The following is a 26,878-nucleotide window of genomic DNA, read 5'->3' as shown; positions in this document are numbered from 1 at the left end:
AAGTGATGTAACTTCTGGTTTGATGTATAAATAAGCAGTGAGATACCTCAGTTATAGTAATATGAACAGACTTCTTGTGTATATACTGGCAGCCTTATCTTCAACTAATGAAGGTCAGTTTGTCTAAATGGTTTTTAAAAATTTTATTTCCTCTTGTATGACTGCTGCGCATCTTATTGATAACTGTGCTCTATTTACTCAGGTCACACTCTGCCAATAACTTGAGTGTTGGGTGGCAATGAGGTTTCCCATCAGCTTTTGGCCACTTATTGATAATATGAAAGTCCCATTGGCTCTGAATTTTTTCCTGCAGTTTTTTTTTTTCCTAACCTCCTGCAAGCACCCAGGGCTAGTGCTGTTCCTCACCCTCCTCCTGGCCTTGGCTATCCTTACTAGGGCAAGGTTTACCTGCTATTTATAGAGATGTGCTTAGCCCTGGTGTTCTCTGCTGTTCCCAACCCCTTAGTTGTTTCTTCCCGAGTGAAGGCCTCCCTTTTGCTTCACTGGCTCCTCTGTACAATGTGCCAGTGCTCTCTGCACTCCTTCAGTAACCTCTCAAACATGGACCAAAATGGAACTCTTCCCAAGTGGTCATGTCCCATCTTCTGTAATATGGCTCTGAGGCTTCTCCTTGCCATAAATGCAGCTTCTTGAGCAGTTTAAAAAGCACAGACAGGTTCTTCAGCTGGGAAGGATTGGAACAAAGGCTACTGCCTGGAGTGCCCAGTCACAGATGGTGTCACTGTGTGTGCAGGGGTGTGTGGGAGAGTCCTCAGAAGTGAATCTGAGTAGCAGTCAAGCCAAATGGGAAATGGCAGGGCAGCCATCAGCAGTCCTGAGACATCTGAGAACGAAATTTAAATGTGGAATGCCATCAGGGGCTGCTGTAGGAGGGATGTTCCCTTGTCCCAGGATGCTGGGTTGCGGTTATTAGCAGACAGCATGTGTGTGAGGTATGCCTGGTCAGCGGGGATGCATGTGCTCACACTGTTGCCACCAGCACACACGACAAGGACCCCCTTTTCCATCGAAGGCCACAGGCCTTCTCCACGTATTCTTCAACAGTGGGTCTTTAGAAATGGAACCATCAGCTATTCTGAGATGGGATCAGAAGCCAAGTAGAATGGAGTCAGGCAGCAAGGAATGAGTGGCTCAGATTCACAAAATGCTGTGCTGTAACCCCTGGGCTGTTTTCGTTAAGTTACAAGCATGACTGGCATAGGAGGGTGACTGGGCCATGATGAACAGGTAGAACTTTGAAGACAATCTCTGGCCACAAGACTTAGAGTTCTTATGAATTTCTACTGTTCTTTGTTTCCTGAGTCAGGGTCCTCCACTGAGGGAGCACAGCCAGCTTCTGCCATGCCTTCTGCCGGCTGAGCTGTTGCCCAATGTCGGCATCCCCAAGGGGCTGACGTCCAGCCATGGCAGCACCTCTGTCCTTTCCAGGTGGCTTTCACTTGCCAGCGAACGTGCAGCTTCCTGTGTTTATCTAGTATTATTGGGAAAACATGCAGCTTGCGGACAGATTTATTCTAGGTTATGTGATGGGTGCTTTATCCTTAAACATTTTCTTATCCATTTTTGGCACTGGCATGGATTTGGGAAAGTTGCCACCAGCTCTGAAGGACTTCACATGCTTTTGGAGTCTGTGGGAACCAAGCCTCAGGGGATAGGAGTTAATTTAAGCAATGCAGCCTTGGTCATCTCCTCCATGTGTCACGTCTCTGGCATATCTGACTCTACATATTTGTAAATCTGGCCAGTTTCAAACTAGTGGAAAAAATTTTGTTTTTCCCTATGTGACTAGCACTCCATATAGGAGCTGGGTTTTGGGGTATGTTGAAGAAAGCAAGCAAAAGAAAATGCACATTATTAAAAGTTTAATTGTCTTTCAGCAAACTACTGGGTAGTAGGCTGTATACTTTTGAGAAGTAGTTTACTTATCTGATATTTAGCAACCAAATCTTAATTTTCTGCTTGTTGCTTCATTTCTTTTCCAATGGATTTGGAAGACCTGTCCAGTGGATGGAAGGCCAAGTGGGCTCCTTTCACCTGTGTTTCACTCCACTTCACGGCATGTCCTATGGAATAATAGGCAGAGAGCACTATGAAGAAAAGGAGACTGCAGTAGCCTAACTAGAATAAAGCAGTGACTACCATGTAATTGAATATTAGACAAGCCATTAAACGCTAAGTAGGCTTTTAAAGGTGAATTTAGGATTTCAAACCCAGCACTGCATTTTGGTATCCTAGAGATTTTACTTTAATGTAACCTAGAGATTGTATAGAGTTGTTGGTCCATTTTGTGGAAGCACTGTAGTCCATTTAATCTGCTTTCTAAATGGTTTCCTATCTTTGGAATTACATGCTACTCTATTTTCAGCTGCCACCAGGAAGCTCTGCAAGTTAGGGTCACAGCAGAAAACAGATGGTCCCCAAACAGAGGCTGGAGTGAGTAATGAGACCATGTATGAAGTGAGGGCAGGGACAAGTAGAACCCCTGAGATGGGGCAGTTTCCTGGAAGCCATTATGCCCCTAAATGTGCAGGGACTGGTGGGGAGAAGCAGGAAACTACCAGAGCTAGGAAAGCTGTAGCTGCAGGAGGGGCTTCCTAATGGGAGCTGTTGTCAGTAGAGGAACATGGTTGGCTTTCTGGGTGGAGGCTCTGATGTGCAGTGTTTACTATCTCTGAGGTATAAATACTTCCATTGTGGCTGATTTCAAGCTGCAAGGTGATGTTACTGAAAGCAGAGTAGGGGTGAGACACACCAGCTCTGTGAACCTATACCAGCACAAAGCCTGTGCCACTTAGCAGGAGGTGCCCCTCCTTCCCAGCCATGGTCTCCTAATGGCTGAAACCCAAGGCCACAGTGCAGGGAGCCTGGGTTATGTGGCCCTCCAAGAGCAGCCTCCCAGAGCAGAGTGCACTAATGACGTATGCAGCATGTCATTCTGAGCAGTCATGTCACCACTAAGTAACAGACCAACCTGAAGTGTTTTCTATTACCTTTCCACTTGAAGGTTATCTCAATTGCTCTGTGATAAGTGACTTTGGTGTTCCATGTTGGTTAGGTTACTTGGTTGACTATTTAACAAGAGGTGCCTGTGGGTTGCCACTAGAGAGCAGAGTCTAATGGGGAGTTGAACTGTGCCCAAGTAGGTCATCATGTGATAGGTGCCACAGCCAGGATGCAGGTTCTCAAAGCAGTTGATTCTCTCCAGCTGGTTGATGAGGCTGTTGATGACAAAGACCTGGGGACCTTTGTTCTGTGGTAAGGAAGTTGTTATTCTAGTGGGAGAAACACCACTTTCTTACTTTCAGTTGGCATATACCACTAGTTCTTGAAGTCTGGTCCTGGTATCATTAATATCTCCCATGAACTTGGAAGAAATTCAGATTCTTGGGTTCCACCTAAAGCTGTTCCTCCAGTTGATTCTGATGTTATTCCACACCAGTGGTTCTCAAATCCCACTGGAGATTGGAAGCAGGTGGGGGATTTCATATACACAAGACTGCAGTGAGAGCCACTGGGAACCAGGGCTGGTGGGGAGTTAGATGGAACTCTGGTGGTTCTGTTGTCTTCATTATGGTTGCTAAGGCAGCACCAGGCCTGCTCATTCATTTACCTTGCTGATGCTGCCTGTCCTTACTTCTCAAGCAGTTTGTCCTCAAACTATTTGGTACAGGTGATTGAGTCCAGGGGCACTTACCACGGAGCAACATACCTAGCCCCTTGTTATTTTGAGACACTATCTTACCACGTTGCTTAGGGCTTCGCTAACTTGCTGAGGCTTGCCTTGAATTTGTGATCCTCTTGCCTCAGCCTCCTGAGCTGCTGGGATTGCAGGTGTATGCCACTGTGCATGGCTCTCACTCTTTTTAAACACTTTCCAAGTTTTACTGGAAGAAGGCAGCTGCCTTAATTGGCGCTTTGCAGTGACTCTGGGTGGAGTCGACTGTCCCTGGGCAGCTGTTGAATGCAGAAGGCAGCTGCAAGGGTTTCTAGAATTTGATCCTAGCATTGCTTTGAGATTATGTGGCCAATTTTCACGCAAGACACACCATTCCTCAAATATTAAGCATAATTTTACATTTCTAGGGGAAACTGCAATTGTTTGGAAAGCAGTCTTGGTCTGATTAGTTTTTAATGAAAAAACCTGGAGTTTATTATCAATGGAGAGTTTGGGACAGAACTTCTGGGAAGTTGGGCAGAGTTGGTGGTCACTTGAGTCCTAGAGGTACATGGAGGACAGCCCTTCCTTTCAGTTGTGAAGGCTTTGCCAATGGTGTGAATGCTCTTATGTGGCATTTTGTGGATGAGTTTCCATCACTTTTGGGCAAATACTTGCTGGAATTTAGGGTTTAAGTTTAACTTGGCAAGAAACTGCCCGTTCTTCAGGTAAAACAGTATAGTGTCAAGTCATGTATGAGAGTTCCAACTGTTTTCAGTTTTACCAAGAATGGATATTGTCTGCATTTTCCACATGCCCCATTCTGATGGGTGTATAGTTTTAGCTGTGACTTTAATTTGCATTTCTGGGATAACTAATAATGTGCTCCCTGCACATCTTCTTTCATAAAGGACAGGACTTCTACCTGTCTTGTTCTGTATCATAATATTCCACTGTTTTTCAATGTAGTTTTACTCATGAGTTAAAGTACCCTTGACTAGGTACCTTTCTTGAACACTCCATAGACTTCTAATATGTCACACTTTGACAGGGTCTTGCTATGAGCTCAACTCATGAGCTCAAGTGATGTCCTACCTTAACCTCCTCACTAGATAACAGATGCACACCATCATGCCCAGCTTAAAATGTCACATAATTGAATATGCAGTTCCACTAGCTTTTTCATCTACCAGGCTCGAGATCACATTTGGTGCTGGATAAGCCTCTAGCCCCACCCTGTCAGTAGTACTTCCATGGTTCCAAGTGTGCCTCTGTGTGGCTGACCTGCACCTGCATGTGTATTCTTGCCTCACTGAGGTCAGAGACCTTGTCTCACTCTGCTTTGCATTCCTAGTGCTTGTAACATGATCTGCTATGGAGTCAGGGCTCAAGAAATATTGCTGATAATTTGTAATACATTTGATTCTCTCAACATCTCAATGAGAAAGCCTGTTAGCCTTATTTCTTAAGGTGGAGAATAGGTATTATAAAATTATCTATTATACTTAGGTTTCGCTGGGTATTTTTTTTAAGGGTAAGGATCCAGAGGGGTCAAATGACTTGTCCTAGATGACATATTAGAGAGCCAGGCACTACTTATTTACTATAAAGTTTGAATCTTTAATATAAGTTTTCCAAACAGGTTTGTTCTTTGAAGTAGCAAGCTATATGCACCCAGATCTGCATACAGGAAGACTTTAACAGCTTTGTGGGCACTGCATAGTTTCCAGGGAGTCAATTTCCAGACCCTTGGCCTGCATATACTTATCTGCAGCTGACTGAGAGATGGTGCCTGTGGTGTTTTGCCTCCTCTTCATAATAGCCTTCTCTCACTTTGCACAAAAGGCAGACCTTTCACCCACTTGTTGTCCTCTTATGGTGTGGTGCAGATGGAAAACCTGAGGGCCACGTAACAAAAGGATAACTAGACATATCCAGGGTTCTGAGGTGTCAGTGACGGTTTTGCAACTCTAGGGTCTCCACTACTTAGTTTTCACATAAACTGAAGGAGACTCTAGTCAAGTTATTAAATAATGATTTAAAAACATTTATGATAGGTCATATCTGGACTTTGGCCATGCAATTCAGAAAGCTTCAGCTTTATTTAATTTTTAGGTGTTGGGAATGAACTCATATGCTAATAAGCATGTATTCTGTGTGGGCAGTGTGCTCACCACTGAGCTACACCCGAGCTCCTAATTCAGAAGGCTTCAATGAATTAAGTTACATCACAAAATTACTTTCATATCCATGTGCTTATCTTTGTGAACAAAATTTCTCATGTGTGTAAAAAAGCCCCAGTCGGGAAAGCACTGATGTTAGATCACATCTCATTCTAGCAGAAAAGTAATAATTGTCCTTGGGCAAATGAGTTAATTAAAAGAGGAAGCCCCATATTTCTCATTAAGATACACATTTCCAATTGTTTTGCTTTTTATATTTAATAATTATCAAAAACTATAGTATATCATTTCTATCATTTGTGTACTCATGATAGTTAAGTCAGAAGAAAAATCTTAACAATGAGGTCCTTTCGGCTGAAAAATCTTAAGTGTAGAATAAATTCTTGTTATTGTGGTAGCTCTGTTCCATAGTTATCTCAATCACTATATTCTCCATGACTGAGACATTGCTTCTAGGGGAGACACAGGATTACATTTGTCTAAGAGTCTGGTGACAATACTTTGTCAATCAATCAATACATGACCTTGTTTTATGTTTTGTTTAAAGATGGCTATTATGTATTACAAACAGCTGTAGAGAGGATTTCTTTATAATAAACACAGTTTCAATTACAACATATATAATATGCTCTACCATGGCTGTACTAGTTGAACTCTTCCACTGAGTCATATATACACACCATACATATACAGAATGCTCATAAAGACAGTAAGCAAAGCACTGTGAACACATACTATATAATATGAAATGCAAACAAAGTTCTGAAAAAAGTACTGAGCAAGTTAGGCATTTAAAATTGTATAAAAATGTTAACAGCTTACTGTAGATGGAACTGCAGGAGGTGTGGTTTAACCTGAAGACCTTGGCTTGCCTGTGAAGACCAAATGGTGGACTGGTGGAACTTACTCTGTAGAGAGGAAACATCAAGGAGATGGTATGTTGTGATCCAGCAGTTCTATATTTTGCATCTTTCCCCCTAAAATTGGCTAGAAAAACTGCTTCATCTTTGTTTGCCTGGCTTTTCTCCTCAAATCTTTAAGCATTTCTGAATTAGGGACAAATGCAGTGGAGGTGAGGCGCTTAAATGTGAGACTGCATTCAAGCATAGGGTCACATTCTTCCATGTCACTGAAAAGTTTTTCCAGGACAGAATTCCATTCTGATATTTTGGCTGCTGTTTGGAGTCATGGGCTGACTGTCATCACTGTCTTGACTTTCATCACTGAATCTGATACCATCTTTTGCCATCTCATCCAGATCTTTGTTGGTGGGTTCTACTGCCTTCTCTGCCAAAATTTCCTCCACATCTTCTTCCCTCATGTCATTGAAACCCTCTCCACTTATTTGTTGTGCAGTACACATTATGTTTTTGACATGTTATGTTTTTTACATTTTCTGTAACACCTTCAAAAGTTTTCACACAATTTGGCCAAACAGTTTCCCAGCAGTTATTGATAATAGTCTGTTTGATGTTATCCCAAGCTGTGCCAACATAATCAATAACATTGTGGATAGTCACTGATTTCCAGTAATTTAACATGATGGCTTCTTGGTTGGCAGCAAGTGTCTCACAAGCTTTACTGTACAGCTCTCTCATGTACTGTGCCTTGAAAGCTTTTATTATGCCTTGATTGAGGGGCTGGATGAGATGTAGTATTTGGGGGCATGAAAAGAACGTCCACATTGGGGTGGGTATTTTCTAGTTCTTCATGGCAATGAACTGGGGCATTATCCAAAATTAATAAAACCCTAAAGGCAAAGTTTTTGCTCTGGAAATAGCATTCTACTTCTGGGACAAAGCAATTGTGGAACCAATCCCAGAATATTTCAGATGCCATGCATGCTTTTTGGTTCCATCTCCAGTGGACTGGCATACAGTTCAAGTTCTTCCCTTTAAGTGCACCATTAGGGGCTTGCATTTAAAGTCGCCCTTAGCATTGGTGCATAGCAGCAAGGTTGTATGATCTTTGAGTATTTTAGAATCAGGATCCTGGGAAGCTTTTTGCATCACGTTCATCAAGTTCGTTTGTCAACATTCTTGTAAAAAGCCAATCTCATTGGCATTGAAAACGTGCTCTTCAACATAACCCTTTTCATGTATAACACTCAATGGTACTTTTTAAACTCTTCTGCAGCTTCCTGGTGTGCAGAACCATCCTCGACTGCAAGTTTAAAGTTTTTCATGCTGTATCATCGTCTTTTGAAACGTGCAAGCCAGCCTGCACCAGCTGAGAAGGGTTTAACATGTTCCTGACCCTGGGTTACGTGACTGTAAATTTCTTTGGCTTTCAGCCTCACAACAATGCTTCCCACTATACTTTTTTTGTTGATCATCATCTCATGAATCCACAAATTTAGCTGCTTTTCCATCTTTTCCATGGCTTCGTCACGTACTACAGATGTTACTTTAGCGCTCTCTGGAGCAGCCTCACTCACAGACCTGCGAATATCTTCTTCCTTTTTCTGGATGTATCATATTGTTGACTCATTAACATTGAACTCACGGCCAACAGCACTATAACTCATGCCAGAACGGAGCTTACTTAGCACACGAATTTTTTCTGTAAGACACATCACAACTTTCTTACGCTTAGGAATGCTAGGCAGCACTTTAGCACTACTCTTGGAGGCCATTTAAAACAGCAAAATCACCAAATGAAGGTACAAAAATCAAAAAAACGTTTCCTAGACTGGGTAAAGGATATTGTTTATAGTGTAAATGATATTGTTTATAGAGAACTAACAAGAAAGCAGAGCATGGCCTTCTTCAAGTCCCACTGGGACATGCACACAAATTGATTAGAGTTTCTCACTGCTCTGCACTTGTCCATAAATGCCTGAGAATGTGCCATGAGTATTTGTTTTGTGATTACATATGTATGGGTGTCTTGCAAAAAAAGATGCTGTGATCAGTAAGGCTTTAAAGCATAAAGATACATTAGCATACAGTTCTGTGGGATGAATAGAATAGGAATGACTTAAAGGAGAAAATGATGTTTGCCTTTGAAAGAAGAGTTTTTTCATAAATTTCTTAAGATGGAGAATGGGTATCATATCTCTACTATAATTAAGATTCCATTGGGTATTTTTTTTAAAAAGGTATAACCTGAATTTTAAAATGCTGTTATCAGAATGTCGGAAATTATATCCTTTCCAAATATTTAAAATGACGGCAAGAAAATTCAGATGTCAACTACACATGTGATGTATATTCCTAGAAAATTCTTCCAGGGTAGAGAGAAGCACAGTGCATGAGGTGGCGGCTTTGGTTTTGGTGTTCTACTCTTCACTTTCACTGACAAATTTGTTCAGCGTGGAGGGCAACGTGTTAGCCTTGTCTCCTAGGGCTTTTCAAACCTCACTTTCTCTCTTATGGCATCGATGAACGCCCTGGTTTTGATTGGTAATTTTAAAAGACCCAGACACTCCGCAGCGTGTGCACAGGACTCCTGGGCAGCCCGATGGAGTGAGTGCCGTGATTTCTCCCCACAGGGCAGCGGCTCCACACGCTGCAAGTCTGGACGAGGTGTAGGTGTAAATAGCAACGCTCGGTTCTGACGCAGTTCAGAACGGTGACCCTTAGGTCTGAAAACGAGCCGCCGCCGGGACCTCTCGGGCTCCCCCGCGGTCCTGGTCGCAGGTGGCCCGGCCCGGGTCGGCCGGGCGCCGCCTCCGCTCGGCGCCCCGCAGCAGCCACCGCTCCGCGGGCGTCTCGGCGCCGCCGGGCGGTGGCCTAGGCGGCTGTTGGGGCTAATGGCCCACGAAGCGCACGGCCTGCCTTCGGGAAAGAGGACATCGCACTTTAGCCCAACGCGCGTAATTACCTTGCTAACCGTTTCAAGTGAGGCAGGAGACTAAGATCGCACTCTCCACGAGCCCAGGTGAGAAAGCAGGGGCGTCGGGGATGCTCGGCCGCCGCGGCCGTTCTCCCGGCTCCCTCCGGGCGGCGGCACGCCGGCCCGGGGACCAGGCGCTGGGGACCGGCCGAGAGCGGCGGCGCGGCGGGCCAGGACCCGGCGCCGGCCGGAAGAGGCCCCTGCGGCGGCGGGGCGCGGTCTGACGGCGTCACTTTCGGCGCCGGCCCACTTCCGGGTGAGGGCAGGGACGGAGATTGGTGCCTCCCGCAGGAAGGAAAGAGGGTGAGCGGAGCGGCGGCCGGGAGGCTCGGGGCCTCGCGGCCCGCCTGCCGCCGCGCTCAGCGCCCGCGCTGTGTGTTGCAGGTCTACCCGGAGCCTCGGAGCGAGAGTGAGTGCCTGAGCAACATCCGCGAGTTCCTGCGTGCCTGCGGGGCCTCCCTGCGCCTGGAGGTGAGCGCGGCGGCGGGCGGGGCGGGGCGGGGCCGGGCGTCGGGAGGGGCGGGTGCCGAGGTCCGCTGGGCGCGGGAGGTCGAGGTGGAACCGGGAGGATGGGGGGTGAGGGCTCGTGAGGGTCTGGAATGTGGAGTGTCCCGAGGATCAGGGATGGGGGGCGGGAGGGTCGGGGATGGGCATGGCTCGTGAAGGGGCTGGTGAGGGCCCACGGTGGCCGCGGGGCGGTCGGCGGTGGGGGTCTGAAGGGTCGGGGTGCGCGCGGCAGGGCCGACTGCGGGCCGCGGGGGCCTGTGTCAGGGCTCGGAGGACCAGGGTGGAGGCGTGAGGGGCGGACACGGGGACCGTGAGGTCACGCTCGCGGTTGAAAGCCAAAGGTCAGCGTCCAGCGATGGGGGTCCATGAGGGTCGGGGTCGGAGACGAGGTTCGTGAAAGGCGAGACTCGGGTGGGCCTGGAGGGTCGCCCGTCCGGGTGCTTGAGGGAAGGCCGGGTGCGGGCTTCGTGAGGTTGGGGGCCAGCGACGGGGTCCGGAAGGTCATCGTCGCCCGTGGCGGGGAGGGGGGGGATGCTGCCTGTAGCGCCCAGCTTTGCCCTCCAGCCTGCAGGCGACGTGGAGTTCTGGTCACCTGCCGGGGCTGAGCTCTTGGTTGAGGGATTATCTAGGACCCAGGTCCACGTGTGGCTTGGTTCTCAGCAGTGATCTGGCAAGGCTGGGCTGAAATGAAGCGCACCTCAAACCTTGCTGGCCTCGCTCTTTTCTCTGCCTTTTCTTTCTCAGGCCAGTCATTAAGTGGTTTTACTGGATTCCTGATATTTCATGTTTAAGTTAGACAACTCTTATGGACCTGGGTTTGGGTTTCAAAACGTGATTTGGGGGAGCAAGCCTCGTGCATAAGATTCAAAAATCTAGCTTGGCCTTCCTTGGGAGCAGCAGGTTGATAGAATTGCTGTCCTTTTTGCTACTTACCATGCTTAGGTTTGTTTTTTATCTGAGAAATGAGGTAGGTTAACACAAGCTCCCAGATATCAGCACATGTATGAAAACATATCTGATTACCAAACAGATGATTTTCTTTCCTGAAAGTCTCTTATAGTAGGTTTCTGGGGGAAAAAACCTAGAAGCCATCAATTCATTTCCTTAATTGAAATTAGACACATAGGAATTTATGGGGATTAAAGTATTTATTTATTTATTATGTGGCGCTGAGGGTCCAACCCAGTGCCTCAGGCCGCAACCACTGAGCTAAAAACCCCAGCCCCGAAGTACTACTGTTTTTGTTAATGATTGTAAAAAATGTATTTTACCTTTGATGTGGGTAGGAAATATTACAAATAAGTGAAATAAGTGAGAAGTACTTAGGGGAGATCTCAAAAATCCCTATGGCTCTTTAAGAGGGAGAAAGACATTGTTTGAATAGATCTTCCCATTCTTGTATCTGCCTTGTCTTTCATGGTTAAATTTCCTTATTAGGTTGTGATAACATGCTTTGTTAGTGGCAGTTTTTACTTTACTTTGACCTTTGCTGCAACATTTTATTATCCTCTTCAGACTACTGTTTTGTGTGTGTTACCATATTTTAAAACCTACTTGCTTATTGAACTCATAACTTCAATATGAGACTTAAAGGAAGTTGAATGTTAAACCCTCATTTTAGTTTCCCAAAGGTTCCTGTTGATATGTGATGTGGTGCCTGTTTTTTTTTTTTTAATTTTTAAAATATTTTTTTAGTTGTTGATGGACCTTTATTTTATTTATTTGTATGTGGTGCTGAGAATTGAACCCAGTGCGTCACACATGCTAGGCAAGCACATTACCATTGAGCCACAACCCCAGCCCTGGTACCTGGTTTTTTTTTTTTTTTAGTTTTCGGACACAACATCTTTATTTGTTTGTGGTGCTGAGGATCAAACCCAGGCCGCTTGCATGCCAGGCGAGCGCGCTACTGCTTGAGCCACATCCCCAGCCCTGGTACCTGTTTTTAATGTTACAAATGTATATAAAGGGGCTGTAGAAGAATTTGTTAACTGACATGTCCCAGTCACCTACAGCAATGTTTGGCATAGAATAGGCCTTTGATAGGTATTTGTTATTGATCAAATAAGCTTGACGTTGATAGCAATAGCTTTCTTTTTAAATGAAAAAGTCAATCGACTTATTTTGTCTCTTCCAGTCAATTTAAAGTTCAGCAGAGGCAATACTAACATTCTTTCAAATTCAATACATTACGCTTAGAACTCCTAATTACTTGAGATAATAAAAACAGTAAAAAGCACATGAAAAATTGTGTAATTGCGATGATGTTTTGGAAGTTCTCAAAGAAGGAACTCTGTCTAGCTCCAACTTGGGCTTCCCATTCTTGAGGAGATAGGCATGTTCTAAGAGGTCCTGTCTCCCATACAGAGCAGTACTTAGGAGAGCAGGGCTCTATGATCTTGACATGTGTTCTAGGATTTACACTTTCCATTTCTACCAAATTTTGAAGGGTGAGAGGCTGAAAACATATACAAAATAAAATATATTTTTTTTGTCCTAATTAATATCAGGGTCCTTTTCAGGAGTTATTTTAGTCTGAATTGTCTTTGGACTATTTTTTGTATGTGTATTTTCTAGTTTATTGCCAGTTTAAACTTGCCTAGTAATTTCTTGAAAAGAGAATTTCACTGAAAGTGATTGTTGCTAGATCAGTTTCTTTAATGCATAAACATGTTAATTAACTGAAAAATATCAGATGTCCTCCAATGGGTTGTTCTGATTATGAAAGGAGTTTTATAATTTAAAGGAATATTGTGCAGTTTGCATTTATTGTTAAACTTTGAGAAGTAGTGTACATTTTAAGATGAAAAAAATTTGTATTTGTATTTTTTTAAATTTTAAAATTGGGCAATTCTGTGCCAGAAAGCAATGCATACAACTTAGTTGACCTCATTATTTTCTTATAACTTTTTATTCGCTACTTAGCTTGTCTTTTTTGAAACTTTTTTGTGTAGGACAGAAAAACTGGACACAGCAATGCCAGCTTCCTTCCATTTGTATTTTAAAAAAACAACCAAAATGATGATGATGAGTTAGAGTTTATGAAGTGACTAAGGCTAGTCAAGCAAATCGTAGATCATTTCTTCACATCAAGAGAAATCTGGAGTAGAATCTGTTTTCCAAGGTTTTGCTGTGTTACTTCCTGGACTCTTACTCAGTGTTGCAGCCATGAGGCTGTGTGTGCTTCAAATGATCACAGAGCATTCGCTGCTACAGATTTCTCGTGATACAGTGTTCTGTAGTTAAGCATCTGTAATCTACTGAGGCAGGTGAGCTGTAACTGTCAGAAGCAGAGGCTGCCTTCCCAGGAAAGCTGAATTTGGTTAAAACATTGTATGTGTAGCATGTTTGACTGCTTTTCATTCCAAGACCCAAAGTTAAGAACATATGATTCCATTTGACTATATGGTGGATTATTAACTTATGCCCAAACCAGTGTAATCTCAAGGATATTATCAGCAAAGTATTATGTAATATAATATAGCTGTTATATTATATATTATTTTGGTTGTTGAAGAAAAATGTCTGTTTTTCTCACTAGTTATATTCACATATTCAGAGATAGTGTAATACCGTTTTTTAGTTATTGATTTTGAAAAGTTGACAGGAAAGATGGATGTTAGCATTGTTATAAATGCAGTATTTCAGTTTATTGACTTTTCAAGCTACTCAAAAGTTCAAATTGTGGTTAAGAAGTGAGAGCTGAACTTGACTTGTACTGACACCCCCACCCCTCCAGTTTTCCTGGCACTGTTCTCTGCCCAGCTGGGTCATCCTGAAAGGCAAGAGGTGATTGGTTGCCTCAGCAAGGGGACTCTTGGCAGATAATTTAATGTTGCCCAAGCTTTTCTGCTTAAGAACTGATTACGGATTCCCATACAGTGTTACCATGATTGCTTTGGAAAAGAAAATACTTCAGGTAAAACTTAGGGTTGTCAAGAAGAAATATAGGGAATCTGTCAAATGCAAGTGGGCCTTTTCTGGAATTGGCATGTTTGACCTGGTAGGATGCTAACCCTCTCTCATTGACCTCTCCACCTACTTGGCACACTACCTAATACTCAAGTTACCTGTTGCTTTAGGATTTTTTTAAACTATATTTTTAGTTCTAGATGGACACAATATCTTTATTTATTTATTTTTATGTGGTACTGAATCCAGTGCCTCACCCATGCGAGGCAGGTGCTCTACCTCTGAGCTACAGCCCAGCCCTGGGATTTTTTTTTTTAAATCAATTTAACTGTTCTTGTCAAACAGTGGAAGTAATTCAAAGTTACAGATGGTTTAGAATAAATTTGTTCTTTTCTCACCCTTATTCTTGGGAAATTTTGCTTAGTTTTTTGATCTTAGATTATTAGTATGAAATGTAGACCAGCTATTACATAAAGTTTGCTTTACAACTAGCTTCTTACTGTTAAAATATATATACATATATTTTATTTTTTAAATTTATATATGGCTACATGTATTTATGAGTACAGTATGATGTTGTATATGAATGCATGTAGAATAATTAAGTTAATCATATATTCATTGTCATATACTTATTTCTTTGTGGTGAGAATGTTTAAAATTTCTTTTAGCAGTCCTGACATATAGCAGTAATGCATATTTATTAACTGTAGTCACCATATTGTGCAGTAGTAGGTCACTAGAACTTATTCCTTCTCACTGAAACTTTGTACTCTTTGACCAGCATCTCCTCTTTCACCTAGCCTTTAACAGCCCCTAGTAACTGCCAATTCTTCCCTGAGTTAGACTCTTTTAGGTTTTACATGTAAGTGATATCATGCAGTGTCTTTCTGTGCCTGGTTTATTTGCTTACTATGATGTCCTTTAGGTTCATCCATGTAGTTGCAAATGGCAGAATTTCCTCCTTTTTTGAGACTGGATAGTATTTTATTGTATATATGTATCATATTTTCTTTCTCCATCCATTGACGCATATTTAGGTTATTTCTGTGTCTTGGCTTTTGTGAATGATGCAGCAGTGTACGTGTGAGTGCAGGTGTCTTGTCTCTTCAACATACTGATTTCATTTCCTTTGGCTATATACGCAGTAGTAGAATGGCTGTATCATATGGTAATTTTAATTTTAGGTTTTTGAGGAATCCATACTGATTTTCATAATGGTTGCTGTGGGTTGTATTCCCATCAACTGAGCACAAATATTCCCTTTTTTTCCACATTGTCACACCACTTATCTTTTGTCTTTTTGATGATAGACATTCTGACAAATAGGTGTGAGGTTTTACTTTGCATTTCCCTGATATATCTGTTTGCCATTTATGTATAGTTTTAGATATGTTTATTTGGGTGTTTTACTCATTTTTTGATTGTGTTTTCTGGTTATTGAGTTGTTTCACTGTGTGAGTATCTTATATTTTGGATCTTAGCCCTTTGTCAAATATGTGGTTTGCAAATACTGTTTGCCACTTTCGCGGTTCTCTCTTTACTCTGTGGTTGTTTCATTCACTGTAGAGAAGCTTTTTTAAAAACCTACCTCTAGATTTGTTCTTTTTGGTCAGGATTGCTTTAGCTATTTGAGGTCTTATATGGTTTTGTATGAATTTTAGGAATTTTTTTTTTTCTATTTCTGTGAGGAATGCCATTGGAATTTTGATAGGGATTTCACTGAATCTTTAGTTGGCTTTGGGTAGCATGGATGTTTTAATATTTTTTCACTACATAAACATAGTATGTCTTTCTATTTATTTATATTGTTTTCAGCTTTACCACTTTAGTTTTCAATATACAGACTTCTGTCTTGGTCAAATTTATTTGTAAATTTTTTGATGCTATTGTAAGTAAGATCGTGTTCTTCATTTGTTTTTCAGATCGTTTATTATTACTATATAGATGAGTTGCTAAGTTTCACACGTTGATTTTGTATTCTGTAACTTTACTGTATATTTTTTGGTGGAGTCTTTAGGATTTCCTGTATGTGGAAGCTTGCCATTAACAAACAGAGGTGTTCTTTCTTTCCTACTCCTTGGATGCTTTTTTCTTGGCTAATTGCTTGTCTAGTATCCCCAGTACGATGTTGAATAGAAGTGGTGTGGGTGGGCGTGCATTTCTTTTTTCTGATTGCAGAAGGAAGAGCTGTTTGGCTAGCACTTTGGCTTCAGGTTTTTTTCCCTGACCTACAGGGGTGGTGTCATAGATTCAAATCTTTGCCAACTCTGATGTTTTGCTTGTTTTTACCAAGTTTGCATCTTTTAACTAGAAATCATTACTTTCTTAAACTTCTTCACTTCTGTCATCATCTACAATAATTGGTAGCTTCTCAGAGTAATTTTTCACAGAAAACCAAAATCAGTCACTTCATAAGAATTGTGAAGCAGACTTGTAATGCTGTGGGTGCCGAATGGTAGGTCAGAGCACTTGCAGCTGGCTGTTGTAGTGTTGGTCTTCAGCAAACTCTGGGGACTTTCAGGGTCATTGTTTGCCTTTAGTAGTCGTCCATGAATGCCAGGATTGGCTTCGGTAGGAGTGGGCAATTAGTGCAGTGGCCCTGAGCTCCTTCACAGGTTGCTATTCTGCTCTGCCACTTGCTAGCTGTGCCACCTGTGAAATGGGGAAATAATACCTGCCCTTTGTGTTGTGAGAATAACTAAACTAATATAAAGTACCTTGAAGAGTACTCTTCAGGTTTGAGATGCTAAATAGAAATTAGCTATTATTGTAATCACTATCATTCTTTTTTGTTTGAACCATGTTGTGTATTTTGTTTTTAAGTTTTTTTCTAGTAATTCATATGTATTATAAAAAGTTCAGAAATAGAGAAATGTAAGGAAAAAGAGAAAAATTATATAATGCTACCATCTGGATATAATCAGTGTTAATAGTTATCGTTTATTTTTTTCCCATTGCACATATGTAAATATAGTTTTAAAATACACATGACCTCATAGTATACATAATGTTTTGTAACGCTTTAACTTGATAGTGTGACTGATTTGGCATGTTGAATATTTGTCTATTAATTTTAATGCTGCCTCTTGATTAATAATCCCCAATTTTGAATGTTGAGGTAGTTTTAAGTTTTCACTACTGTGAACAGTGAAGTTTGTGATGGACATTTCTTTACCAAAACCTTTGTCTTTTATTAGTTTTATAGGATAGATTTCCTGATGGGACACTGTAGGGTCAAAAGTAGAAACTTTTACAGGCTTTGAACACCTACTACCATAGTGTCTGGAGAAATTTTGTCACTTTTCCTTGCCACAAGCAGTATATGAGAATGTTTATTCCAAGGCTGCCCTGTGCCTGCCTGTGCCTGCCTGTACCTGTCTCTCAGGGAGTAAAACCTCTTGCCTTGCTTGTACAAACATTTCTGGGTACATGGTAAACTCAAGTGTTTTCTGCATTGGATTTAGTGGAGGAGGATGTGAAATAGAAGCTGTTAGAATAGGAATTAAGAGTTGAAATTTGCAATGCTTCCTTCCAGCTTGGCACAAGTTCCTGGGTGAGGGGCTGACAGGGTGACGCTGGGCTGCTCTGCACAAGTGGAGCTCTGGCTGGTTTTCCTTTGTGCTGCTGCTGGTTTTTTCATCTTCTGCCCTTAAAGCTGAAGAGTTGGGAAGGAGTGAAGATGGCTGTCCAGCTGTGTAATGAGCTGGAGGGATTGAGAGTGAGGTTTTGGATAAGGAGTGACATTATCTGTTCCTAAATCACCATTTCTTCTCAATACTTCTGAAGGACAGAATCTTTTGCTTACTGTGTGGCTTTGCTTAATGCTCTATTCTTTTCTATATATTTTTGCCAAAGTTACAATTGAGATTTTGCCCCAAATAATAATTAAAAACACTGTTGGAAGAATTGAAACATGGAGGTTGTTTACACTGAAACTTAGTCAAAACTTGTTGATGCAGAATTAATTGACATACAACCAGAAGTGAGTCTGCTCTCTTCTAGGACTGAGATGCCCCACCCAGGTGTTATCTTCATCCTGGATTCAGATAGGTGTGTGATTAAGCCGTTGACTGCAACTTTGCTTTGAAGGTTGAGGAAGCATCAGGGGTATGTTTGAGGCCACACATCATTCTTTATTTAAGTTGGACTCATTCTGTGCTGTTATCTTGGTAGGCTTGATTAGGAAACCGTATTTATTAGCTGACTTATTGAATAAACTCTTAAGTGAGTTTATTCATGCCCATGCCAGAACTTCACTTAAGGAAGTTGAATTAAATTAATTGATGAGAGTGTCATCTGGAAGAAGAATTGAGGGGCTGGGGATGTGGCTCAAGTGGTAGCGCGCTCGCCTAGCGTGCGTGCGGCCTGGGTTCGATCCTCAGCACCACATACAAACGAAGATGTTGTGTCCACCGAGAACTAAGAAAAATAAATAAATGTTAAAATTCTCTCTCTGTCCCTCTCTCTCTCTCACTCTCTCTTAAAAAAAAATATATATATATTTTATATATATATATATATTTTATATATATATATATATATAAAAAAAAAGAATTGAGCAGTAGTAGTTCACTTTGTAGGTACTTAAAAGCAAAACCATTTCTACTTAGACATTGTAATTGTGTTTTAATTTTGCCAGGCAGTAGTATCCAGGGCTGCTCTCTGTATTCTCTCTTGGTGTTTTACCAAGCTTGTGTAGGGTGAGCATATATTATCAACTCTGTATCCACTCTTTTTTGTGTAGGTGACTAGACTTCTCCCTTGATTTCAGATCTCTGGGAGGTCTGTTTGTCTAGATAAGTGCTATCCAATAGAAATATGTGGGTCAAACACATGCTTTTTTATTTTCTTGTAGCTTGTTAAAAAAGTAAAAAGGAACTTGAAGCTCTTTTTAGTAATGCTTTCTGTTCTAAGCCATTATATCCATAAAATTATTATTTCAATGTGATTATATAAACATGTTAGTGAAAAATTTTGCTTTCTTTTATCACAACTAATTGTTCAGATCTGATGTGTGTGTGTTACAGTCACAGTACATCTCGGTTTGAAGTAGCCATATTGTGGGTGCTCAATAGCCCTGGTGGTGAGAGGCCACAGTGGAGTCTAGGTCATGCGAGAGGTGGGCAGGGGTGAGGAGTGGGGAATGAAGCCAGCATTTGCTGAGAAAAGCTGTGTGCCCAGTCTGCCTGAGGTGTCCATGTGCATTTGCTTGATCCTCACAGTGCTCTGAAGGAAAGGAGCAGTTCCCAATTCCTCAGATAAGGAGATTGGTATCCAGGGTGGAATTCTTTTTCTGCACGTAATAGCTATGTTGCCCGTGGACCTTGTTTTCTTCTTTTCTTTGGTGAGAAATGACCAGTAGCTACCAGAGCAGTGTTAAGGGTTGATTGAAGTAGTCTGATACTCAATAATTGTTGATTGTCCTTAGCATTTTAGCTGTCTCAGTGCTTGTGTGTGCCAGATGTGGATAGGCACTGTGGGCGGGGGGGGGGCGGGGTTGGGGGGTGAGGGTGGCTGGAGTCTCTGGCAAGGTTAAATCTGGTGAAGGAGATGAACTGCAGGATTCATGCATAGGTAATGAGAAAACAAGTGCTTCTTGAGGGTAAGACTTAAATACTGAAGAGCTTCAGATGGTTTGGGTCTGAGTGAGGGCTTCTTGGACATGGTGGTCCTGCATCTTCCAGGAGGGCAGAGGAGCACACCGTGGGCGCAGTGAACTTGTGTGGATGAGAGCAGAGGGCTCAGGGGAAAGGCTGGAGGGTTGTTAGATTAATGCCTTCTGAGGGTGGTAGGAATCTAGGAATGTAGTCTGTACTCGGGAGAGCTTGCTGATGTAGGTGTGGTGTGGTTGGATGTCCTGTTGAAAGAGAAAGTTTGAAGGAAGAAGTGTGTAGGGCAGGGAGGAGCATGGAGCTAGTCCTGTGCCTTCTCCATGCTGGGTGTGCAGGCTGTTGCTCCTCTCTCTGGCAGGGTCAGGCACATGGATGACATTCATTAAACACCATGGTAGTTAGGTCCTCTTTATTGTCAGACAGTCATGAGGAAGTACTGTGGGGAGATGGACTTTGTGGTCAAGTAGTGTGACATGCTCTCTTGGCTGCATGTATATGAGCTTAGAAGGGGCCAAGGGCACAGTGCCATCAGGTTGTGCTTTATGATGTCATCTATCCAGGAAGACATATACACATCTTGAAAGATGAATTGTATTTACAGCCTCAGGTGGAAGTGTAGTTTTCCTGCCTCCCTCTTGACCCCAAAGGCAAGCTTTTTTTGGTATTTCTCTTGGTCTCTCCTTCCCTGTTTCTACATAGTATTTGTCCACTGTTTTTTTTATTATTAATTTTAGTTATTAATTGTCTAAGGTGAGGTTATAGCTCTATAGGTTTCTCTTTGTCAACATCCCCTTCCTCCAGTTCAGGAGAATGTTTCAGTTTCTTTTTTCTGGAAGTATGACATGAAACCCCTTGGTGCCATGCCAGTTAGCCAGTGTCTTATGTATAGATGACTCTGTGATGGTGAGCTATCACAGGTGTGAGAGACACACTTGAAGCCCTGCCTCCCTGAAGCACCAGTGTGTGCCGTGTGCTCATGGACTCGCCTTTTTCAGAAATTGAGTCACCCTAGCAGTACTCTCTTGTGTCATCCTCTAGCAACTTCCTCTGCCTGATAGCAGGACCACACACAGGAGCCAGAATGAATGAAAAGTATTCAAGAGACAGAATGTTGGAACCACCTTTTCCTTGGGAAACCTGAGGAAGTAAAAGTGAGGTGGAACAGGTGTGAATATTCTCTGAGGCACATGTGGAATTCTGGTAGGGGGACAAGCTGTCAGAGTACTCTCTTTCTGACCTGCTGGGTGGAGGAGGGTCTGAGGCTGGTCCTAGCTCCCCTGGCTCTTCTTTCCTGCTGGTGATAGGGAAACCTGCAGGGCTGAAATGGTAGGAGAACCAAGCTGCAAGGTCCACCTTCACTCTGACCTGCTTCTGGGCTGTGGCCCTTTCTGCTAACCACTGTGGTGAGTGATATCTGTTCTAGCTTCAGCACAATGGGGTTATGGAGTGAGGTCCCCTCCATCCCTGCTCTGCTATCCAGTCACCCAGCACTGTTACCATTCAAGCTCAGAGAATCCCCACCTGCCATGGAAACTCTCAAGCAGTTCTTGTTACCTCTAGGATAAACATGACTTTTCTCCTTATCTTTTTTTTTTATTTATATATAACAGCGGAATGCATTACAATTCTTATTACATATATAGAGCTCAATTTTTTCTATCTCTAGTTGTATACATAGTATATTCACATCCATTCGTGTCCTCATATATGTACTTTGGATAATAATGATCATCACATTCAACCATCATTAATTATTACCCCATGTCCCTGCCCTTCCCCTCCTACCCCTCTGTCCTGTCTAGAGGACAGAGAGAGAAAGAAGGTGAGAGAGTTGGCAGATGTTGTTAAGAACCCCCCCGGCCTGCAGGACTCCTTGGGTGATCTTTTAGCCCAGAAAGTTTCATGTGAAGCTGGGCTTTTCGTGGCCTTTTTGGCAGATGGGGCCAGGTCATAGGAGGAGTTTTGATGGTGGGGTTAATTTAGGGAGGGGCAGGAGGACAGGTAGGGGAATTGTAAGGGTAGTTTCCCCCGGGCCTATTGTCCATATCCTTCGTGGCCTAGGCAACTTAGGGAGACCGAGTCTCAAAGTAAGAAAAGGGTTGAGGATGTGGCTCAGTGGTAAAGCAACTTTGGGTTCAGCCCCCAGCACTGCAAATCAAAGAAATAAACAAAAAGAAACAAACAAACAAGAAAGTGAGGGGCAGGGAGATTATTCAGACAGTAGAATGGCTAGTGCAGAGGCTTGGAAGTGGAGCTGAGCACTGTGTATGACAGGTCAGTCATTCAGGAAGGGCTGAAGGAGGTGAGCCTGATGGCCACATGAGCTTCTGCTGCTGCAGCTGCAAGTGCCTCTACTGGGTTCTCTCTCCAGGACTGCCTTGAGTGCTTGACCCATTAACTCACATAGCCCTTGCTATAACTCTGTGGAGGCACTGTCCCCGTGTGGGTGAGGACATGGAGGCACAGAGGCCAAATGCTCATGGACACCATGGGCTGCAGACTGGTCCTAGAACCTCACTCTTCCCCAGGACTCTGCTGCCCCTCTGGAGGCCAAGGATGGAAGTGTGGGGTTTATTCTAATTGCTGCAAGAAACTGCATTGTGGGGGACTTCTGTTTTCTGTTTTGGTGCTGGAGATTGAGATCCAGGCCCCTGCACATGCCGAGCACTTGCTGATTCTCTGAGCTGAACTCCCAGTGCCCTGCTGGAGGATGGCTATGTTGCCAAGGTGAAGAGTGAGCTGTACACAGCAATGTTTCTGCTGTCATTTTACTTTGCATGTTGAGGTCTGAGGGCAGGTTTGTTTCTGGGGACCTCTCTGATGTGGTCCCTGCTTCCTGACCTGCTCACAGCAGGCCCTAGGACTCATGGCAGCTCCTTTCCCCGGGTTGTCCTATGCTTGCTTCTCCTCCTTTTTTTTCAGGTTGTGCTGCCACCTGGTGGGATGGCCCACGTGACCACTGGGCCAGCATCCTGCCAGCTTGCCCCTTGTCACCCACTTGTCACTTTCCTGCTTCACTGTACCTCTGGGAGGGTACCAACAGGACAGAGCATGGTCAGGAGCTGACTGTAGTGGGTGGCATCCTTGTGGCCTGACCTCTCCTCCTGTTGTCCCACTCAGCTCTCCTTGATTTTTGGTTCTAGTCTCATCACACTATCTGAGATGTCCCTTAGTGTTCATGGGCTGGCTTATTTTTGATATGTGATCTGTACCTCCTGTACTCTGTGCTAGTTGTTGTAGCTTCATGAACATCAGCTCTTAGAAGTCATTTGGCTAGAGACTGAGACACTGAGAGGTCGTGAAGATAGCCCTTGGGCACCCGTGCTGGTGAGCATGAAGCCAGGCTTTTGAGTCTGGTTGTAGCCCATGTCCTTTTTATCTGCCCAAGGAGTGACCTTTTTTCCTTTTGTCCATCTGCAGAATCCTTATCTAAACCAGCTCAGAACACACGTTTGTTCTACTTCTTGCTTCTTTCTGTACAGATTCTGCTCTCTGCCTCATTCTGTTTGTGGTATTTAATACCTGTTTCTCCCTTACCTGGTTTGTAAGCTTCTTGGGGGCATGGTAATGCCTTTCACAGAATAGAAACTGAATAGACATTTGTTGAACTGGCAAAAGCCTAACAGAATGCCTGTCTAGGGGCCCCAGGATATCCATGAGGGGTCATGGAATGCCCATCCAGGGGTCATGGGGTACCCATTAGGGATCATGGGGACAGGTGGTAGAGGGGCTTTGGCATTCCTTCTACATTCTCTCACAATTTCAACTTTTCTTTTTATCCTTCCTACCCCGTTCACACTCTGCTGTTCGTTCTCAACCCTACTCAGTTTTCATATTTCACTCATTCTTTCAGGGCCTTGTTTCGTAAACTGGTTCTGACTCAGATAACTGAACAAGCAACCTTTTTATCTCTGTGTCAGGTAGCTTGGACTCTGGTATTCTACCAGGTGGGTGCTGCTGCTCACCACTGTGGAGTCGGTTTAAGAGGATAGGCAGCTGCTAGGTGGCTTGCTGGTCGTTGTTTTGTGTAGCCTGGCTGGTTGCTGACTTACTGGTACTGGCTTACTTGTGGTGGAGTGCAGTGAAGGGATCTGGGGTCCTGGAGACTTAATGCTGTAGTGTTTTTGAGTCAGAGATGACCTTAGCATGGACAGAAATTAGATTTGGCAAAATTCTTTATCTCTGGGATAAGGGAAACTGGTAAGATCCCCCAGAGGGCAGCAGCAAGACAGAGTGCAAATTCTGTGTAGTCTCTTCCCTTGCCCATGGTGGTTCTGAGTTGGGGGCGATGCATCAGGAGGTGGTTCACAGCTGTGTCAGACTTGAAGGGGGACAGAGCATTCCCTCAGTCCCCACTGAGGGAGATGTTGGAGAGTCCTGAGAAGGTGGCTTATGCATAGTGAGGAAGTCCATGCATGATGCTGCTTCAGTATCCTTTTGTCCTTCACCCTGGAAGGAGCTCAGCTAAGCTCAAGTCAGGTATCCAAGGGAGGTGAGAAACTCTGTCTTTGGCTGGGAGGGCTTCATGCAGGCAGTTGGGATCTGTCTCTTTGAGGAGGTGGGGTGGATCATACTTCCCAAAAGTCTGGACTGGGTTCCCCAGAGCTGTGCAGGTGATGTGAGGTTCTCTGCATGCTGTGTGGTTGTCATCTTAGGTAAAGTTGCCACTGCTCTGGTGCCACCTGTCTGGACTGGCCCAGCTGATCCTACTTCTCCTAGCCTCAGAGTCATTGGCCCCTAGAGGTAAGACAGGGTGTTTTGTGTGTTACCCTGCGCTGTCTTGAGTGTGTTATTTACATAGCACTTTCCTGTTAGATATTGAATGAGGCTGTTGATATTAGCCAAGAGTGGGAAAAAAACTTCACCCTGGATGTATATTTTTTTCCTATAAGTCTTTATGGAAAATGAGACCATAGCAATAAATGACCAATGGATGGGAGCAATGTGAATCTTGAATTTGCTTATAGGCATGGTATTGGAAATCCTGAAATAGTGTGCCTCCTGTTTCTTCTGTAGAAAATCCCGCAGTCTCCTCGTTATGTCTTTTTATTTTTATTTATTTATTTATTTATTTTTTATTTTTTTGCTAGAGTGAAAAAGAGAGAGAGAAAATTTTTAATATTTACTTTGTTTTAGTTTTCGGTGGACACAACATCTTTGTTTGTATGCGGTGCTGAGGATCGGACCCAGGCCACACGCATGCCAGGCGAGCGTGCTACCGCTTGAGCCACATCCCCAGCCCTCGTTATGTCTTGTTTTCCCCTACCCTGTGCTAGGGATGGAAACCAGGGCCTCCTATACACTGGGTAAACGCTCTACCACTGAGCCAACCCTTTTGTAAGTCTACTAAAATAGGATTTTTGGATTACCTTTTAGTCATCACCTTTATATTTTTATTTGAAAACAAATTGAGAAAACCTAGGGGCTGTTCTTTACTTTTTCTTGACAGGGACTTGCCCTGAAGCACATTGACTCCAGTGCCTCTGTGTCCTGGGAACTAGCTAGGGGACAGATTCCCAGTGAGCAAGTAAAATAACCCAGGTCCTTCTCAGACCATATTTAGATGTGAAATCTGCACCTAGACTGTTTTTAAAAATAGCTTTCTTATCCAGAATGTGTATTTCTGTCCAAATCTGATTTAGTCTGTATTGCATGTTTGACAGTTTAGAGAAACTGACTGGCTCTTTAGTTCTGTTGTGAAAATGCACCATTAATTCCTGTGGCTGCTAACATTCTCCCACTTTACTCTGAGGGAGTAGCATTCTGATTTGTGCTCTATAGAGAAGACTTACAGGTTAGATGGGGCGGTACTCTTGGGGTTTAGTTGGGGTTTAGAGCATGGGAGCTTTGAAAAAATCTTGACTCCAGGGTCCTGGAGAGTTGCTGACTTGGTTTAGAGCTGACCAGTTGAGACCTGCAGCCAGATCTTGCTGCCCAACTAGGGAGGGAGCCACCTGATTTTCTCAGGACTGTAGAAGCCAGAAGGCCTGCAGCCGAGAGCAGGTTGAGAGGAAAATACATTGCTTTCCAGCCCTCCCACTGAGTGAGGCCAGCCTTCTTGTGTGGGGTGCTGCAGTGGGATGCATGAGGCACAGCAGAGGTCTCTGAGAAGTGATGTCAGCCTAGTGGAAGCATTGTCCATGGGATGCTTGCCTGTGAAAGGCCTGTGGATGACAAGTGTATGCTCTTATTTTGCTATTTCAAGGATAGGCTGCAGATGGTAAGTAGATACTAGAGAGCCTCATCATCTGCTCTCTCTCTCTCTCTCTCACACACTCACTCACACACACACACACACACACACACACGTATTTATATTGAAACATTTTGCAGAAGAACTGGAAGATTACCCTAGGAAATACCTAATACCTAGTACCTCTCCACGCTTGCCAGTGTTGACCCTCTACTCTTCATGTTCTCTCTCTCTGAGTTCACACACATGTTTCATTTTGCTAATGGTTTAAACTATATCACAGACCTTGTGATACTTACCGCTGAATACTTCAATATGTATATCTTTAAAAAAGCACATTCTCTTGCATGACCTTGGTGAGGTTACCATACCTAAGACATTTCACATTGTTTTAATAGTATTTTTATTATCCATTATTTTTATAATCCATGTTCCAGTTTCCACAGTAGTCTCAAAGTGACCTGCATAGCATTTTTTTTAATAGATTCTGAGTAAGGATTGTGCATTACATCTGGCTTAACATGTGTCTCTAGTTTGTTTTATCCTAGAACAGTTCCTCCATCTTTATCATTTTTGACTTTGAATTTTTTATTTTTTAGTTTCTGATGGACCTTTATTTTATTCATTTATTTATATGCTGAGAGTTGAACTCAGTGCCTCATGTATGCTAGATAGGCGCTCTACCACTGAGCCACAACCCCAGCCTCTTGACTTTGACTTTTGAAGAATCCAGGTGTTATGGTTTGTATGTGAGGTGCCCCACAAAGGCTCCTGAGTTCATTCAGGAATATTCAGAGGTGAAATGTTTGAGTTGTGAGAGTTGTAACCTAATCAGTCCATCCTATTTTGGATGAATTGACTGGGTGGTAACTGTAGGGCGTGGCTGGAGGAGTTAGGTCCCTGAGAGTATGCCCTGAAAGGGTGCATCTCCCCTGTAACTCCCTCCTCTCCCTCT

At 43.3% G+C, this 26,878-nt stretch overlaps 1 protein-coding gene and 1 long non-coding RNA gene across 5 annotated transcripts in view; one reads left to right on the top strand and one right to left on the bottom strand.

Moving 5' to 3' along the window:
• Positions 1–26,878, top strand: part of Arhgef7 (Rho guanine nucleotide exchange factor 7) — a 135,341-nt gene that overhangs the window by 19,149 nt on the left and 89,314 nt on the right. For 3 of the 4 annotated variants that reach the window (XM_026381726.2, XM_026381725.2, XM_026381724.2), the window contains exon 2: positions 10,081–10,167. In XM_026381726.2, coding sequence (XP_026237511.1) covers positions 10,081–10,167 — 87 coding nt within the window. Of the gene's footprint in view, positions 1–9,781; positions 10,000–10,080; positions 10,168–26,878 lie in introns of those variants that run through there. The other variant, XM_026381729.2, reaches the window with a different exon arrangement.
• LOC113177191 (uncharacterized) lies at positions 1,869–9,799 on the bottom strand. Its single transcript, XR_003300114.2, has 3 exons — positions 9,685–9,799; positions 6,682–6,767; positions 1,869–2,084 (listed from the first exon to the last, which is right to left on the bottom strand). It is a non-coding gene; the product is annotated as an uncharacterized LOC113177191 (long non-coding RNA).

The sequence above is a fragment of the Urocitellus parryii genome, chromosome 2, assembly GCF_045843805.1.
Source record: "Urocitellus parryii isolate mUroPar1 chromosome 2, mUroPar1.hap1, whole genome shotgun sequence".
Classification (NCBI taxonomy): Eukaryota; Metazoa; Chordata; class Mammalia; order Rodentia; family Sciuridae; genus Urocitellus; species Urocitellus parryii.
This window is presented reverse-complemented; position numbering and strand designations above follow the sequence as displayed.